We start from the raw sequence: 16,143 nt of genomic DNA, 5'->3' as shown, positions 1-16,143 counted from the left end.
TATATGTCTCTGAAGGCCGATTAAATATGGTCGTTGAGCCGAGCTAACCATTTCCACGTGCAAGGCGTGCACGGTGGACGAAGCCCTTGTTGTGAACTGAACATCTAAAGCGGCGGAAGTAGATGTTACCGTGGAGAATTTCAGGCACACAAGTTACGAGCTTGTTACACTGTGGTGTAAGTATATGACTTCGCTAAAGCGCAGCATAAGTGAATCTGCGCTTCCCCTGCTTCATATATGCGTATAGCGGTGAGGGCATATAATTGAAATATATCCCATTAGTTCGGCCTTGTGTACGCCTATTGTACGGCATTCACCGTAACGTATATTATTATTATTATTATTATTTGTACAAAACTATATGACGATGACTATGCCTTTATTTCACTGAGAACTCGTTTCTCTTAGTGTGCGTGCGGTGGCAAAATGCTGCTTTTTCTTGTGTGTTGGCTTTTCTTTATGTTCAGCTTTCTGATGCTACTGTCGTTTTCTGTTTTTCCAGCGATGCTGGTGGCAATCCTCCGCAAAGCGCACTATTCGGACTCGCCCTGATCGCCTGCATCCTTTCGGGTAAAGAGCCACAACTTTCCCTCTCCGAAGTGTTTTCACTGTCTCATCGTGAGCAATGCTCTGGTGACTTACTTTTATTTGTCTACGAGCACTGATCGTTTTCGGCCGTTATTAGTGCAATCAAGATGTTGACAAATGGAAAGTCTCACGAACACTATCTTGTGAGTAGAGGACTCTTTTGAGCACGCTAAAACATGCGTTATCTGAAGGGGTTTTATGACAATAGCAGAAGGCTGATCAAAAGCAAACGTTCGTATCTATTGCTGCAATCTGTCGACAAATACACTCCTGGTTTCGCAAGAGCAATAGCAATTGCGTGTGTCAGCATGTGTTCGTCGTTCGCAGAAAACGGCCAACGTACACTGGAGATTGCTGGGGATTATCTTATCCAGAAGTATGCGGATACGTATGTCAGCCCATACTCCGTTGCACCAAGACCCCACTGCGCCGACAAAATATGAAGTTGTACTTCATAGAGAAGCTGGAAACCCTGGCGGGTTTGTGCTTTTATTACAGCGAAGCTGTTCGCCTATATAGTTGGTCGGCATTTTTCGTGTCCGCGACCACCAGCAAAAATGTGGGCCGATCCCGGCGGCCGTGCATGGCCAGGAGTCGTGGCTCGTACCCCCACAAGGCAGATGCTAGAAGCAGTCAGCAAAGTGAAGTGAACGGTGCATACATTCTTTGGAATCACGCATACAAGATACAGTGCAGCATGCGTTTCAGTAAAGAGCAAGCGCAATGCAATTACCTTAACCACATCATTGACGACAAGGCGCTCCTGCTAACAATGCGAAGCGCGTTTAGCACTCCCCGCATACGTTTCCCGGTAAAGATTACTGTTAAGCAAGGTGCCGCGCCGACGGTAGCTGGCGACGTGGGCAGTGGCGTCGCTAGGTTTTCTTATATAAAAGAATCAGCATAGCAACTAATTTCAATGTTGTTGAAGCAACGCTATTGGCGGTGGCGTGCTGTCAAAATTACCATTGCTACCATTACTCTAAAGCAATAAAGCATGCCATACCCCCCTCAGCAGTTGTAGTGATGGTTTTAAACAGCTTCATTGGACATCCACTTTGTGAGGGTCGGAAGGGCGAGTCAATTTTTAAAATTTTTCCCACGCCACGGGTACTTGCTTAATTTTCCTGAAACATTCACGTATTGCTTATTTTAGTGAATGTTATTTTAGTGGTGCCATTTCTTATTCGTGTATTAGTCTTTTACATTTATGCGAGCTTAACCCAACCCTCCTTAACTGCTCCATACTACTGCACATTGAGAGCTGCGTCTGTGCTGACCTGTTCTAAATCATATATGATACAGTATACGATACAGTCCCCCTGTCGTCTCCTGAAGCGGATGCTCATAGCACATTTGACTGGTCATTTCCGAGCTTCCCAAATAGCTTCAAAGGTCGTGTAAGACAGAAGTGAAACTTTGCTGTGAGCACGAACGGTTTCTTCTGGCTAGAGTGAAGCGTAATTTTGCCTACAATTGCTGCTTATTGTTCTAACACCACTCTAAAGTTGCATTTTGTACGAAAGTTGTATCGTTTGTTGGTGAATTTTGTAGAAGTGTCATAGCGCTGTAAAATGATCAATCGAAGGTGTCATCAGTAATCACGGAACACCAAGCGAATATTCTTGGGAGATTTTGGGGAATCACTTTGATAGATTCGTGCCTGGTGGCTTGTTTTTTTCCTCGGGTACGCGGTCAATGGCGCATGTGTTTTCGTGCAACTGGTTCCCAGAATTTCACGTATATATACTCTCAGCTGCCATCGCATTCCGATGTCATATCAGTTGCCATACAATGTGCCCGACACGCAGGGTGGAATGAACGTTCTCGTTTGCAATCGCAGGCTTAATACCCATGCTGGTGCGCTTCTTCGCGGTTCGCGCGGTGGAGTGCAAGCGCAAGAAGTTCGTCACACTGCTCAACTACCTGTCGCTGATTAGCGGCTTGCTGGCCGGCGTAGGTTTGGCCATGGTCGCTACCAACCCCGTCAGTCACATACGACGGGATGGCACATGGGTTAGTCAAGCTCTATCATGGGCGAACTTTATCTATCTATCTATCTATCTATCTATCTATCTATCTATCTATCTATCTATCTATCTATCTATCTATCTATCTATCTATCTATCTATCTATCTATCTATCTATCTATCTATCTATCTATCTATCTATCTATCTATCTATCTGTCTGTCTGTCTGTCTGTCTGTCTGTCTGTCTGTCTGTCTGTCTGTCTGTCTGTCTGTCTGTCTGTCTGTCTGTCTGTCTGTCTGTCTGTCTGTCTATCTATCTATCTATCTATCTATCTATCTATCTATCTATCTATCTATCTATCTATCTATCTATCTATCTATCTATCTATCTATCTATCTATCTATCTATCTACCTGTCTGTCTGTCTGTCTGTCTGTCTGTCTGTCTGTCTGTCTGTCTGTCTGTCTGTCTGTCTGTCTGTATGTATGTATGTATGTATGTATGTATGTATGTATGTATGTATGTATGTATGTATGTATGTATGTATGTATGTATGTATGTATGTATGTATGTATGTATGTATGTATGTATGTATGTATGTATGTATGTATGTATGTATGTATGTATGTATGTATGTATGTATGTATGTATGTATGTATGTATGTATGTTACGTTTCCGCCCGTTACTCACCTATCTTTCGTAAATCTAAAAAGAATAGGGTGCTAGTAGCTCACGCGCTCTGGAATAACTATCCGCGCCATACACGTGGTTGCGCTACTAAGGTAGCACACGCAAGGACACTGACACGTAAGCAAGAACCAAAGTCGGGACTTTAGCTCGCGTTACCGTAACAATGTCCCTGTGTGTGGCACCTTAGCACCCGCAAATTAGGTAAATCATATCATACCAACTAGCCGCAGTTGAAGCACGTCCTCAGCTATAGTACGCTTATTCTGCTCATGTCAAGGGAGAACGAACGCACCTAATTATGTGAAAATGTATCTAAGAAAGAGAAGCAGAATAATAATTTTTTTTGTGGTTATGTCCTTTCACGTCTTCTATCTCGTGTTCTGGCAGTGGCGCCTTTTCATGTTTCAGTCATGCCCTTTTGGCTCTCTTTGCCGTCGTATCCCATTTCCATATTGAGTAGCAGCTTTGACAAGTGTCCTCAACTTCACCTATGAAGTTGTAGCATCCCTGCGCCTCCGTAATTGAAGCTTATGGTGAAGTCCGAGCCATGTCAGCGTTACTCCCTTCCATCCCCTTTCACCAGCCCTTGGGCCTTTGCTACGAAGCTACAATATTAATACTGCGTGTAGGCCTCTTGCCCTTAATCCGATGTTGTCCTTGCGAAATGTGTATTTCACTGCAAATTAAGGGATTACTCGCCCCCCCCCCCCTCAACTGCAGCTTCTTTTCACCACTTCCGTCAACTGAGATCTAGTTTTCTTTCACTTTCTTTTTTTTTTCATTTGAAGCGCTATGAAGCGATGATAGCATAATGACGCCTATATTGTTTAGTAATCCCGCAATCATAAATCAGGCTGTTCATTTAATGCATTTGGCCGGTGCAGCAGCATGAAGAGCTGAATGCTCTTTTTTCGGAGCACGTTTGTGTAGCATTATATCGCGACAGTGCTCATCCACCTCTCAGCACCTCCTAGTGTCATAGTCACATTGCCGAGCGCTAAGTATAGGAAATGTAATGTGCCCTTGGCACCTATCACCTATGTTTCTTGCTCCTTGTCTGTCTAGAGGACTTGCCATGAATCCAGCCTCTAATTGCATCCTTAACAGACACTCGGTCCTTTCAGTGTACGTACACTGCATGTCAGTTTCACTATCTCTTTTCTATATCTGTTAATGTCTCTTACTGCCTTCTTATACCTCAACGCTACTTTCTGCTATCTTTCTCTTCCGCCTTTTGCAGACTCTCAAGTCGGCAAAGTTCCTGCTTTCTTAAGGAAGTTGATGTGCAGACAGTAAGTGTCGAGTGGTTTGCGTGTATCAGCCGAAGCGTTAAACCATTGGCATTTGGGCACTGCTGAAATGATAATCACTTAACGTTCAGTTATTGATGAGACTCTCGTACATATTATCAGTGTCTGCCCGCGATATAGTGCCCTGAGAAAAGTGCTATGCAGAGTACAGGACCAGTTGGACAATCGTACACTATCAGAATTCAAACCTTTAGGTAAGTACTCCTTCAGAACATCCACGCTAAAGGCCTTACTCGCGTTATTAAGGTTCCTGAGGTCGGCGGGGCTTCACGACAGACTGTAAGAAAGCCGCCCCCTACCGCTCTGTAGCGTACGCGGTTTGATCTTGCTCGTCTCTATTTCTTTATATCTCGGCTTTCCGCTCTCTATCTTTTTTTATCCCCCTTCAACCTTCCCTCCGTGCAGGGTAGCCAACCGGAACTGCTTCTGGTTAACCTCCCTACCGTTCTATGCATCCTTTTCTCTCTCTCTCTCTCTTGATACCCGGTAACACGCGCGCGTCCTTTAGTGGACACTAATCTTCAGTAAGCAAACCAACATGCTATGTTTTTAACACTCACTCGAAGAAATTTTCGTGCACGCTCGTACAACAGGATACTAAAGAGAAATACAACTTGAGTCGTGTAAGTAAATAACTATTCTACAATACTAAACAGAAGTCAACCTTATCGTGCGCACAGGCTTCGCAACACATAAAATACGCAAGAAGAAAATACAGGTGGCAACATCGCCTCCAAGTTCCAGGACTAGCTCGCTGTGACGTCATTGTCTTTGCGACGTCTGCTGAGGCCTTGGTAAATTGGTAAGTTATTTCTAAGGACAGACTACAACCAGACCTCGTCGTAACCAAGCGGCATATAACGAAATGATGGAAATAACGAACTAAGTGTAATAAAATTTGAAATCACCACAAAGATCCATAGTGCCGTACATGCGATAATGGATATGACAAAGCAATTTGACTCCCCATTGAACTATGTTATAACGAGGTATTGCTGCACAATGCATTCAAAAAAGCCAAAGACTAAACTTAGTAAGCTCAAGATCCTTCACCGCATCACAATGGCTCAAATACGAAAATATGCATGTTTGAAATCCTTGAATTCACACTCCCAAACCAGTTTCCTCGTTTACCATTGACTAGCTTTGTAACATTATGTAATTACTCTTGTCTAAACACAGCACGAATTACGACAAGTATACGCAACATTTTTCATCAGTTTCATTTTTGAGTTCTTTGCCTGCGGAAATTAGGAAGGGATCCATCGTAATATATCTAAAAAGAACTTGCGGTCGCATTTGTTAAACGCATGATTATTTCATATTATTCATGCTAACAGCTTTTCCGTGTAGAGTATTGTCAAGTATGTTTTATTCTGACTTGCATCAACATTTCGTCTAATGTATTTTCTTGCGTTTATCGCTGTTCACCAGGATGTACAGTCTAACAGGAGGCCTCGCTCTGATTCTCGTGGCTTTGAGACGCCCTGCGCATTTATGCATTCTTTTGCACTGTATCACACGTATTCTGATAATAAATCTGAAATCTGGCCGTACTGGTACTTGACTTACGGCGCAATAATCATGAAGTGGAACTTTCAGGTTCATTTTCTCTTCTGATATTTGACCACTACGATAACATTAACAAATGTAGAGCTTTGAAGGAAGGAATACCTTATCAATCTAGACTGACTTAGTGTTATGCAATAAAACACGTTGCACATTCATAGGTCACGAAGGATGTTCGGCTGTAGACAAAGATATAGCTTTGAAAAGTTTCTCGGACTAGACGCATCTGAGTGCAGCGCTGGTTTAGACGTTTCACACGAATGCTTTACACTAGCATTAACAATATACAATATGCACCTCATTTACGTCAAACGCATATAATACAGGAAGCGCTATGATTTATGTTTTCATTTAGACTTCTTCGTTTGAATCTGCACGAACCTATGAGTATGGAATGCAAATGACGCTGGAGTCTAAACGCCCGGTCATAAATTAGCCACTTTTCTTAAAATTTTGCCTCTTGCAAAATCACACTTTTTTGCAAGTTCTTCTTCATCAAGTTGCAAGCGTGGCTTCGTTTAGCTATATGCTTTGTCACATCAAACTTAATGTCCATTGGAGTGACGTTAACAAGCGCGTTCTCAATATGCACGCACATTTAATCCTCAAGGCGAATGTACTCGAACGTACATTAATTATACATCTTCAAATTTAGATGCTCTTTCTCCTGAACCTTAGATTCTTTTGTGCTAATTTTTTTTTATTCCGCAGTTGCTGCCTGTTCTCCTTCCACACATCGCTGGCGCCGGTTTGGCTTTCGTTTTCTCGACGGGCTACTTCATCATCCAGGCCATGTTCGTGTGGTTGCTGGGGCACGAACACTGTCGTCCAATGCTCGGATACGCCAGGATAGTCGCCTCGTTGGCCAGCATTGGCGGTGCTATAGCCAGTATCCTTGACAAACGCGTTGTTTGCTGCCAACATGCTCGCTCTTGCGGGGTGGGAAGAAGGGGCGAACTTATCAGCCAGTCCGAGTGGGTGGGCGGGACTGGGAGGGTGTGGTAAGTTTACGTGATTTCGCGTTTTATGGAATGAAACATATTCTAAGACCCTCGCGAATGACTGAAACCAAGAATGTTCTCGAATAAATTGAAGTATGCGGCAATAGAGTACTCAATCCTACCAATTTTTTATGCAACAAATACTTAATTATTTACGAAGAAATTAAAAACGCAAATTCGTGAGGCCCCTGAGGATAATGGTCCCCGTTTAATATTTAAGGCGCCGCCAACCATTGAAGGAAAAAATTTTACTACTCGTAGAAAATAACTTATTTGCTTGTGTCTTGTACGTCATGAGGGAGGAAATGCGACCACCCTCCACCCTTACTCTTTGCCACACTGACCCCTTAAACCCCCACACCTGACGTCGAGTCGCTGTAATGTTGTGTGTCACTTTTCTTTTATTCCTTTATTGTTCGTCGAAGTTCACTTCGATCAGTTTGAACACTTTGATTTTAGCCAACAGGTCAAAAAGCGGGAGCATTGGCTACTGTACTATCGCACTGCAATCATACTGGCATTTATAAGCATGCAAACATAACAGATGGCCAGCATGCTTCCAGGTCTTTTCTGCTTCCTTGTCTTCATGCTTTCCTTGTCCGTTAGACCGTAGCGTGGATCGAGCTTGGTTATCAAACAATTGAAAGTGCACTGGAGGATCCCAGGCCATGGTGCTGCAGGTCAGGACACCATTGCGTGACGGGATTAGCGAATGTGTTGAAATCGCCAAACAAACTCTTACACAAGAACATTGTGTTAGTGTCATTCTGACGGCAGCAATCCCCACGCCGTCAAAAAATGCACCTCCATGCAGTTGTAGGCTCTTTTTTCTCTTCATAGCAGTTTTCTGATCTTGGATGCTCGTCATTCACATTCTACTATTCCCTTTTGGTCATTCCAGCAAAGTTCGTTACATTTTACTGCCGTCAACAACACGCATAGAACTTATCGCCCAGATAGCCATAAACAAAGTACCCACCTGCGTTTGTGGTGGTGGTGAAACTTGCCCTAGTTTTTCCTAATGACGCTCTTCCTGGAGAGCCTACTTTTGATAGGATTTGAAAGTTAATCGATAACAACAGTCTGCACTGCGTCTGATGCTGGCGCCTGTTTTGGTGGCTGGGCGTTGAACAGGTAGCGCCCTTGTAGCACATTACCATACAATCCCCATGAGAAGCGTATTCATTTTCATTACGACTCCTATTATTAAAGCTTAACTATTCGCATTTTTTTACGGTGTAAAGGCAACGCCAAGTGCTAGGCCCGTTTTAAATTGTGAGGGAGAGATTAACTAACAACCTAGCTAAGTTGATGCGAAATTGACTACGCCGTAGTTTCAGGCGTGTTACAATATGCACAGTCGCCGCTATTATATAGCGAAGCTATATAATAGCGGCGTAAGAATTTGTAAATCCACTGCATACGCTTCGAAATTCACCGTCAGCAAACATTTCAATTTGGCTAGCATTGCGATTCCAAAAAGTTAGTCGTGTCACATTTAAAGGTTTCAGTTCTCGTGGGTTTCACTTGACGCCTTGCAGCAGCGTAAGAAATGACGCGTAAGAATGTTATCGCTACTTGTCCCGCGCAGGAGAGCTCAGACGAGCGCGCAGGAGATACGCAGACATTTTCCTGACTTGGTTGTACCTTTAGTTACCCGAATTACAGATTTAGGCACTTGCGCAATACATAACTATGGCAGATGAGCAGCACTCGTTGCCACCTGGTCTCTTGGTGTCTCCAGCGCGAATTCACGCCGTGTGCCTCGGGAATCATCCCAACGCCCCGCCAGAGAGCAAACAAAAAGACCAATCACAACTCCTCGTTGACCAGAACCAATCATGCCTCACAAATCAAACACGTACAGGCAATCGAGGGCGGGCTTCGCCAAGTTTAAATTCGATGACAGCCGTCTGCCTAAAGAATTACAAATCAACGAAAGCAACGACATACATGAAACTAGCGAGACCGCAGCCGGACTTTTGAAGAACTAGAGCAAAGAACTATGGGCGTCTAGAAAGCGAAAGTGCACAAAAGAGTCGGGAAGCATTCACTAAACAGTTTGGTAAATTACAAAACCGGGCTTCTGTCGTCAGTATAAAAGGCGGACGGCAGCGCGGTGGCCCGGCCGGCGCCTAAGGGTCCGGCCTCCCCACTCGTGGGAGAAAAGACACTGCTGGAGAAAAAGACGATAAGGAAGAAAAAGACACTGCTACACAACACAGGCGACGAATGAGCGTAAAGAGAGACAGCTACTCAACAATATATCACCACGAACCACGATCGGCAAACATTTCCTTGTGGCTTTGCACGCCTCAGAATTTCAGAAACAGCAGTTCTCGTTGTTCATTTTGTTGGTAGCGCTTATTCGTGAGTTGCCTGATAAGCCGCATGACATCGAAGAGTTTTGCCTGGGCAGTAATATTGGCGCATCAACTGAATTCTTTCTCTAATCGTATTTTCTTATATTTGATTGGTTATGCTCTGCAAGCAGCCGCCAATACAGTTTGATTTAAATATTTGATCGTGGCGTGTTTTTCAAACTAGCTGCACATTGTGCCTTCTGCAAGGAAGCCCTATGGTAGTGTGTTTTCACCATCATCGTGAGAAGCAGGGGAGATGTCCGTATATTTGTTGCAAGCGATGTCCGCACAGTTTCTTTTGAACTAGCACAATAACCATAAATCAGATGTATACTCAAAGCGAGCTGTCTCAGCTTTCGATACCTCCATTTCATTAAAAATATTTTTAGAATATTTTGCCGGAGAGGAACTACCGAGCTAATTTGTTGACTCATTGACTGTCTCGAATTGAGCTAAAATGGGAGGAACCGCGTACAGACAATTGACTATTTGTGCCTGGTACCCGGTAGCACCCTCTCATAGCACCCTCTCCCAAAGAGAGGGCTTTTCTCTGCGCGTAATTCCGATGCCTGGGACTCCCCGCGATATCGGCATCGCAACTGCTTTTCCCTGGCCGGCGCCTCAGCTCCGCCTTCAGGCACCTTCTCAAGTTCCCAGAGGACACGGGGTTTTCGTGAAACTTGTGAATGCGCGGCCTGCCTACCGCTGACAACCAAGGGCTCTGTCTCGACCTTCTCTATCTCCTTTCATCTTTATATCCCCCCTCCCCAAGGAACCAAGTATTGCTGCCTGAAAGTTCGCACAAAATTGCACATCTTCCTCGTCACAATCGCTCTCTCTTTCTGTACTTCAACTACGTAAGGGGGCCGCAGTTAGCGTTGTGTATTAATTTAAACACCTGGTACTCCGGGTGCATCTAGTCCCGAATTCCCAGAAATGAGGCGTACGGTGCAATACGATTTTCTCGGAAGATGCGGCCGCCGTGTCTTGCAGACGAAACCTTTGCCTTCTGTTCGGCGACAGAACGCTACAAGCACTGATCCCAATATACCTGATGCGTCCGTAGAACTACATGGCACGCCTCTAAACATCGCATTTGATGTGGCTCCTAGAGTTTCACTACTCTGACATGGGACGTTGCGTTGCTTACACGAGGCCATATGAAGCTACTTACGATGTCGCCTTTAGCAGCTCTCACGTCCACAGTGAAAAAAAAAACTTGAGGACGCTTCTGAATAGCTTATGTCATTGCAACCTACCGTAAACATTCCCATTTTTCAGTTACTGAAACGTTTTCTGGTCCAGAGGGACGTATCGCTTAACCTTTGGAGCTCCGTTATGTTGCTCCTTCGTCACATTAACTCCCAGAAGCAAAAAATCGTACGCACACGCTTTCAGCGATTGGCACATTGCAGTTTGAAGACAATAACAGATACATTTGATAATGTTAATACAGAGTAACGCTCTAACTGACCATCATTTCAGAAAAGAACGTGTTTTAGAGGACAGGTCTTCCAGAAAACGAACTGTAAAGTGTGAAAGAGATGCTCCTCTCTTCCAGAGCATGTCATTCTTGCTAACGTCTCGTTTTGTCGCTGTTGCTTTCACTTTCTCAAGCTCTGCAGTTTCATACTAATTTCTATGTATTCTTGCAGCGTGGAGGTTTTACGTATTATTACGTTTCTTTTTCGACTCGAAGTGTGTAATCATTCACCGAAGTATTTATTATGTGCAAACATTAGTGGTGCCTAGGTTGCATATCGAGTAGACTGGGTGCTCGTGGACATTGTCGATCACGTGAATGATGTTTATCTCCAGACTATGTCGAAGCATGCAAGCTACGAGTTTCAGAAGCTCAAATTATCTGTCATGCTGTGTAGTCGCAAGACCAAAATAACGAAGTTGGTATAACAAGACGAATGACCTTCCTAATTCCCTCCATCTTTTCAACACTGAGGCGTGTTTTTCTCGAAGTCTTCGCCGACGTCCGTTTCGCCAAGACACAAGACGAATGACCTTCCTAATTCCCTCCATCTTTTCAACACTGAGGCTTGTTTTTCTCGAAGTCTTCGCCGACGTCCGTTTCGCCAAGACAACGCCATCGCCCGACGTGGCTCGACACAGGGCAGCGCACATAGAACGTGTTGGCGAATACGTAACGCCATTTCTACCACCACTACAGCTGCGCTGCTAACCCTCTGTTCGTGTGAGAATTACGTAACGAAACAATACGCGCTATACGTAAATATAATAATATTTGGGGTTTTACGTGCCAAAACCACTTTCTGATTATGAGGCACGCCGTAGTGGAGGACTCCGGAAATTTTGACCACCTGGGGTTCTTTAACGTGCACCTAAATCTAAGCACACGGGTGTTTTCGCATTTCGCCCCCATCGAAATGCGGCCGCCGTGGCCGGGATTCGATCCCGCGTCCTCGTGCTCAGCAGCCCAACACCATATACGTAAATATCATCGCTGCAATAAATATAGGTGCGCCGTCGAGCATGTCACTCATTTTATAAACTGATTGATTTCGTGACTATTTATCCTGTTTTAAAGCGAATCACTTTCACTTGCTCTTTTTATATAGCAAATCGTTCTATTTTTTTCATCAGCAATGTACATTCTTTTGACCATTTCATGCAATTTTCCTTAGCGACCTTACTTGTTAGGTTTTTGAATAGAGAAACATACAACTATTACAAAGGAACACCTTGAAAATTAATGTGAGTTGCAATTATATTAAGAAAGACGGGTAGCCTATCAGAATGAAAGAGATGTGAGTGCCAATAGCCTGCTAATGTGTAATTGTCTAATGTACAACTTATTAGTCAACATGGCTCCCTGTCAAGCCACTAACTATCATCTACAAAAGCATGATAAGAGAAACGTCTTGAAACACTAATGTTATTCCAGGCAGTGAATATGCGGCGCTGTGAACTTTCAATTTGCAGTTACGATAGGCATTTTGTACAATCCAAAGAAAGCTCATTGTTACTGCGAAACTTTGCTGTCCTCTTCTACCTTGACGAAACCAAACAGTGGCCGCATTTGCTCCATTCAACAGCCTAGAAGACTTCAAGCCCAACCCACATCGTGGCACTATTGTAAGTCTGGATCCGAACTTGAAATGAGAATCTTGAAACGATGCTGTACTTTCTGATGCTTTCTTGAAATAAGGAGAATAATTGGAATGAACAACATGGGACACATGTACTTCATCACCTATGTTACCGTGCGGGCTCTGATCTGTTGCTTCCGCAGTGTTTTCCTATTCAAATTACTAATGCCAGTGACAACGACCATGCGCTGCTTGATGCTCCTTGCGCATCGATGCGCCACAGCATCCTGACTGGCTCAATAGCGCTGTCGGTATAGGGCCAGCATTTCCCAGTATGCCCTTAGGGAGTAGAATCTACGCCCGGTCTACGTCCGGAACCTTCGGACAGCGCAAAACAATGCTTCCTTGATTGGTGCAAATTCGGGGAAGCGTGCCTTCAGCGTGAAGGTGCTGAAGTTCGTACCAAGCCACGCACCCTGGTTGTATTTTACCGCCAAAGCTTCCGAATAACATAAAGATGGAGGCTCTGCCTTGGGACGTAACAGAAATTATTGGAGAGAGTATTCGGTTTGCCGACTAGGGCCAGTCGTGCGACAAGCTTTTACCGCGGCTCGTCGGCATTCTACGACTTCGGACACTCACGCCGGGTTATGGAGTGGCAGGCCAGAGACAAGCTCTTCTAGCCAACGTCACCGCTTTTCAATCGCATTAAGCTTTTTTTTTTCTGTCTCATCAGGCATGCTCCTGCTACTTAGCGACTGTAGGCATATCTTGCATACCTCGATTCCCACGTCACACCTCGGCAGCAACGCCTTCGGGAATAAAATATGTCTTTCGAGTCGTGTTTCACAAGCAGTGTTTACTATATGGCACGCATGTGTGTGCACATGCAGACTTGTTCGCTTTTCAGTAGCATTTGCCATCTGTTTATATCTTTGCCATAAGACAAATTTCGCTGTGCTTTAATCAAGCACCCTGAAAGAGCAATGAGGTTCTGAGAAGTCTGCATTCATAAAGTTACTTGAGTGAATTGGTGAATACTGCGCGACACTATTTTTGTACAGCAAAAACTCAGGAAACGAAAATAAAAATACCAGCAAAAGGAAAGAGAGAGAGAGAGCAAGGAGAAGGGAGGCAGGGAGGTCAAGCAGATGAGCGTCGGGTTTGCTACCCTACACTGGGCTAAGAGAAGCGGAGTATGTAGAAAGAGCAAAAGAGAGAGAGAGGGGGGCACTGGGTGCACATGGCAGGATACGTAGGATCACTATCAGCAGTATGTCAGGACCGTTCACTTCAAGTAATTCAGTAGTGCACAAATTGCTTTTGTGCCATTGACGGATGTGGCCAGGGTCCGAGTACCTTTGACTCAGAGAACGGTCTCAAATCAAGTTGGGGTAAAGTTTCCCGCAGAAAGAGGCGTTGGCCGTCGTTGGACGACGATGTGCAATAGCTGCTCCGTGATTTCCTCGTACCCACAGGATTCGCACATCGGGCAATCGACCATCCCAGTACGGTGGGAGTAGAGTGTTCGTAAGCGCCACGCCCAGCCACAAGGGGCACAGCAACGTTGGTTCCTGGAGTAGAAAGTAAGACAGGCGCTAAAGTATGAGTAGCACCTATCTTAATTTCTGCTTTTTGCTTTCGCTGTTTTTTTTTTCTATTCCTTTCCTGCCTTCCTGCGCTTTGAAAATCATGTCTATATTTATAGTTTTGAGAAGGTACGTTTTATTCAGCGTCTCGTTTTTTTTTCTCTATCGCTGTGTGCGCGTGCGTGCGTGTAAATACTTATATATTGCGGTCAAAACTTCACAAAGACATCTGTAGGTTGTTTTCGCCTTAGATCATGCCAAAATAATATATTGAAGGTATGGAAATTCTGCACGGCCCTACTGGAGCTACTGCTCACTTGTTTCATCGTCTACGTGGCATTTGTTTAGTTCTTGAACCTGTATATAAGCACCAGTACATTTAAACATAAAGTGATCATTCTTCTGCTTTCATTGCAGTATCGCGGCCTCAGCCCGTGGTCCTCCGTTGGAGAGTGGATTCTCATCATCGGTCTCATGTGCAACTTCCTCACGCTTTCCGCGGACATGAAGGCGGTCAACGTCACCGTCAACCTAGAGAACGTCGTTGTCAACAGTGAAGCGCAGCAGGAGAAAGAATCGAACAATGAAATGATGAAGTTCTAGTGGGATCACGCGGCTGCGTGGACACTGCAGTGCGGGTTTCGCCGTTAAGGTCAATGGGCATTCAGGGCGCCTCCCAGCACTGGCCATCAAACGAGCCTCACGAAGTGGTTTTGTGTACGAAACGGGAAGTTGCATTAGGAACCGGAACCCACTCCTGTGAACTGTGTGCACTGCGTTACGAAGTGTTGCTAGTCGTTGCTAGCTCCTGGCAGAAAGTCTATGATGATATTCCAAAATACTAAGTGTATGCAGTCAGGAAGGATACCTCGTCACGCAAGTTTAGGATCTGCATTATTCAGCTTCAAGCAAGAGGAGGAGGAAGCAAGAGAGAGTCAGCGCAGTGGGATCGTTTGACTTCAGACTCGTTTACTTGAAAAACAACCTGATGTTAAACACTAATGTTCAACTTGACATGCAGTAAAAGCGGAAGCGACAATTCGAAATCTCAGAAAGCCGAACAGAAACTATTTAAAGAAAGAGTGCAATTTGATTTGTCAATCAAACTAAGTGATCACAGATGTTCATGACGACGAACACTCCAGGAACGATTAAAACAGCAGTCGCAATTAGGTGTGCTGGTAGCACGTGGCCAGCCTTCCTTGCTAAACGACAGCATGGATTGCAATCACCACTTTGCTCAAATTTGGCTGTTGCTTTTCAGATGTACGGGCCATATGGCTAGAGCTTGAAAGAAAACAATTTAGCCAGATTCAGAGCCTTTCTGGTGACTAGCCATTATGCAACTCTACAATCGTGACATTACCTGGTCAAATCCATGTGTCACTTTCTAAAGCATGCCCTCGTATACGTAGAAAGTTCCATTATTACACCGTTTTGAAAGGACTACATGCAGCATATATGACTCCACGTTGCTTCTGCATGTCCACTTTGAACGGGAAACGCTCACAGAAGCTCGCAGCGCCTTAGTCGCAGATTGAACGCACTCGTACATATATTGAAACCTGTAAATACTCTGTACAGTTTGTATTAAAATGCTTCATTTATTTCTTTTTTTTATTTTTCAACGTCGTCTTTGGTTTAGTATTCGCTATCGTAACTTTCTATGGTAAGCTGCAACGCAGAAAGAGCAACTGCCGAAGAAACATCACTTCATGTAAGTACATTGACACCGAACATTGTTATCTCATTCTTGAACATGTATTTCATTTAGTTAGACTCGTCAATTTTAGTCAAGGCCACCATAGTCAGGAACTGAGTCGGGAACTGAGCACGTAGTGAGCTTACACGCAGTGAAGTGCGAAGCTTCTTACAGTTAGTTGTCTGGGAACAACAAAATGTGACTCAAAAGAACTGTAGCCGAATTCACCAAGATTCTCGTTCGCAAGTGCTCTTTGCCATTCGCTGGCTGTCTTCGCTAATAATATGTGCAGCATTA

General features: G+C 44.4%; 1 protein-coding gene across 6 annotated transcripts in view; it reads left to right on the top strand.

Moving 5' to 3' along the window:
* LOC142579698 (DNA damage-regulated autophagy modulator protein 1-like) overlaps positions 1 to 15,751 on the top strand; it is a 112,443-nt gene extending 96,692 nt beyond the window's left edge. For all 6 annotated transcript variants that reach the window (XM_075690175.1, XM_075690174.1, XM_075690173.1 and 3 more), the window contains 5 exons: positions 503 to 570; positions 2,432 to 2,604; positions 6,841 to 7,018; positions 12,537 to 12,601; positions 14,562 to 15,751. In XM_075690175.1, the coding sequence (XP_075546290.1) occupies positions 503 to 570; positions 2,432 to 2,604; positions 6,841 to 7,018; positions 12,537 to 12,601; positions 14,562 to 14,747 (670 nt within the window). In that variant the 3' untranslated portion in view covers positions 14,748 to 15,751. The remainder of the gene's footprint in view (positions 1 to 502; positions 571 to 2,431; positions 2,605 to 6,840; positions 7,019 to 12,536; positions 12,602 to 14,561) is intronic.
* Positions 15,752 to 16,143: the final 392 nt, after the last annotated feature.

The sequence above is a fragment of the Dermacentor variabilis genome, chromosome 4 (genome assembly GCF_050947875.1).
Source record: "Dermacentor variabilis isolate Ectoservices chromosome 4, ASM5094787v1, whole genome shotgun sequence".
NCBI lineage: Eukaryota > Metazoa > Arthropoda > Arachnida > Ixodida > Ixodidae > Dermacentor > Dermacentor variabilis.
This window is presented reverse-complemented; position numbering and strand designations above follow the sequence as displayed.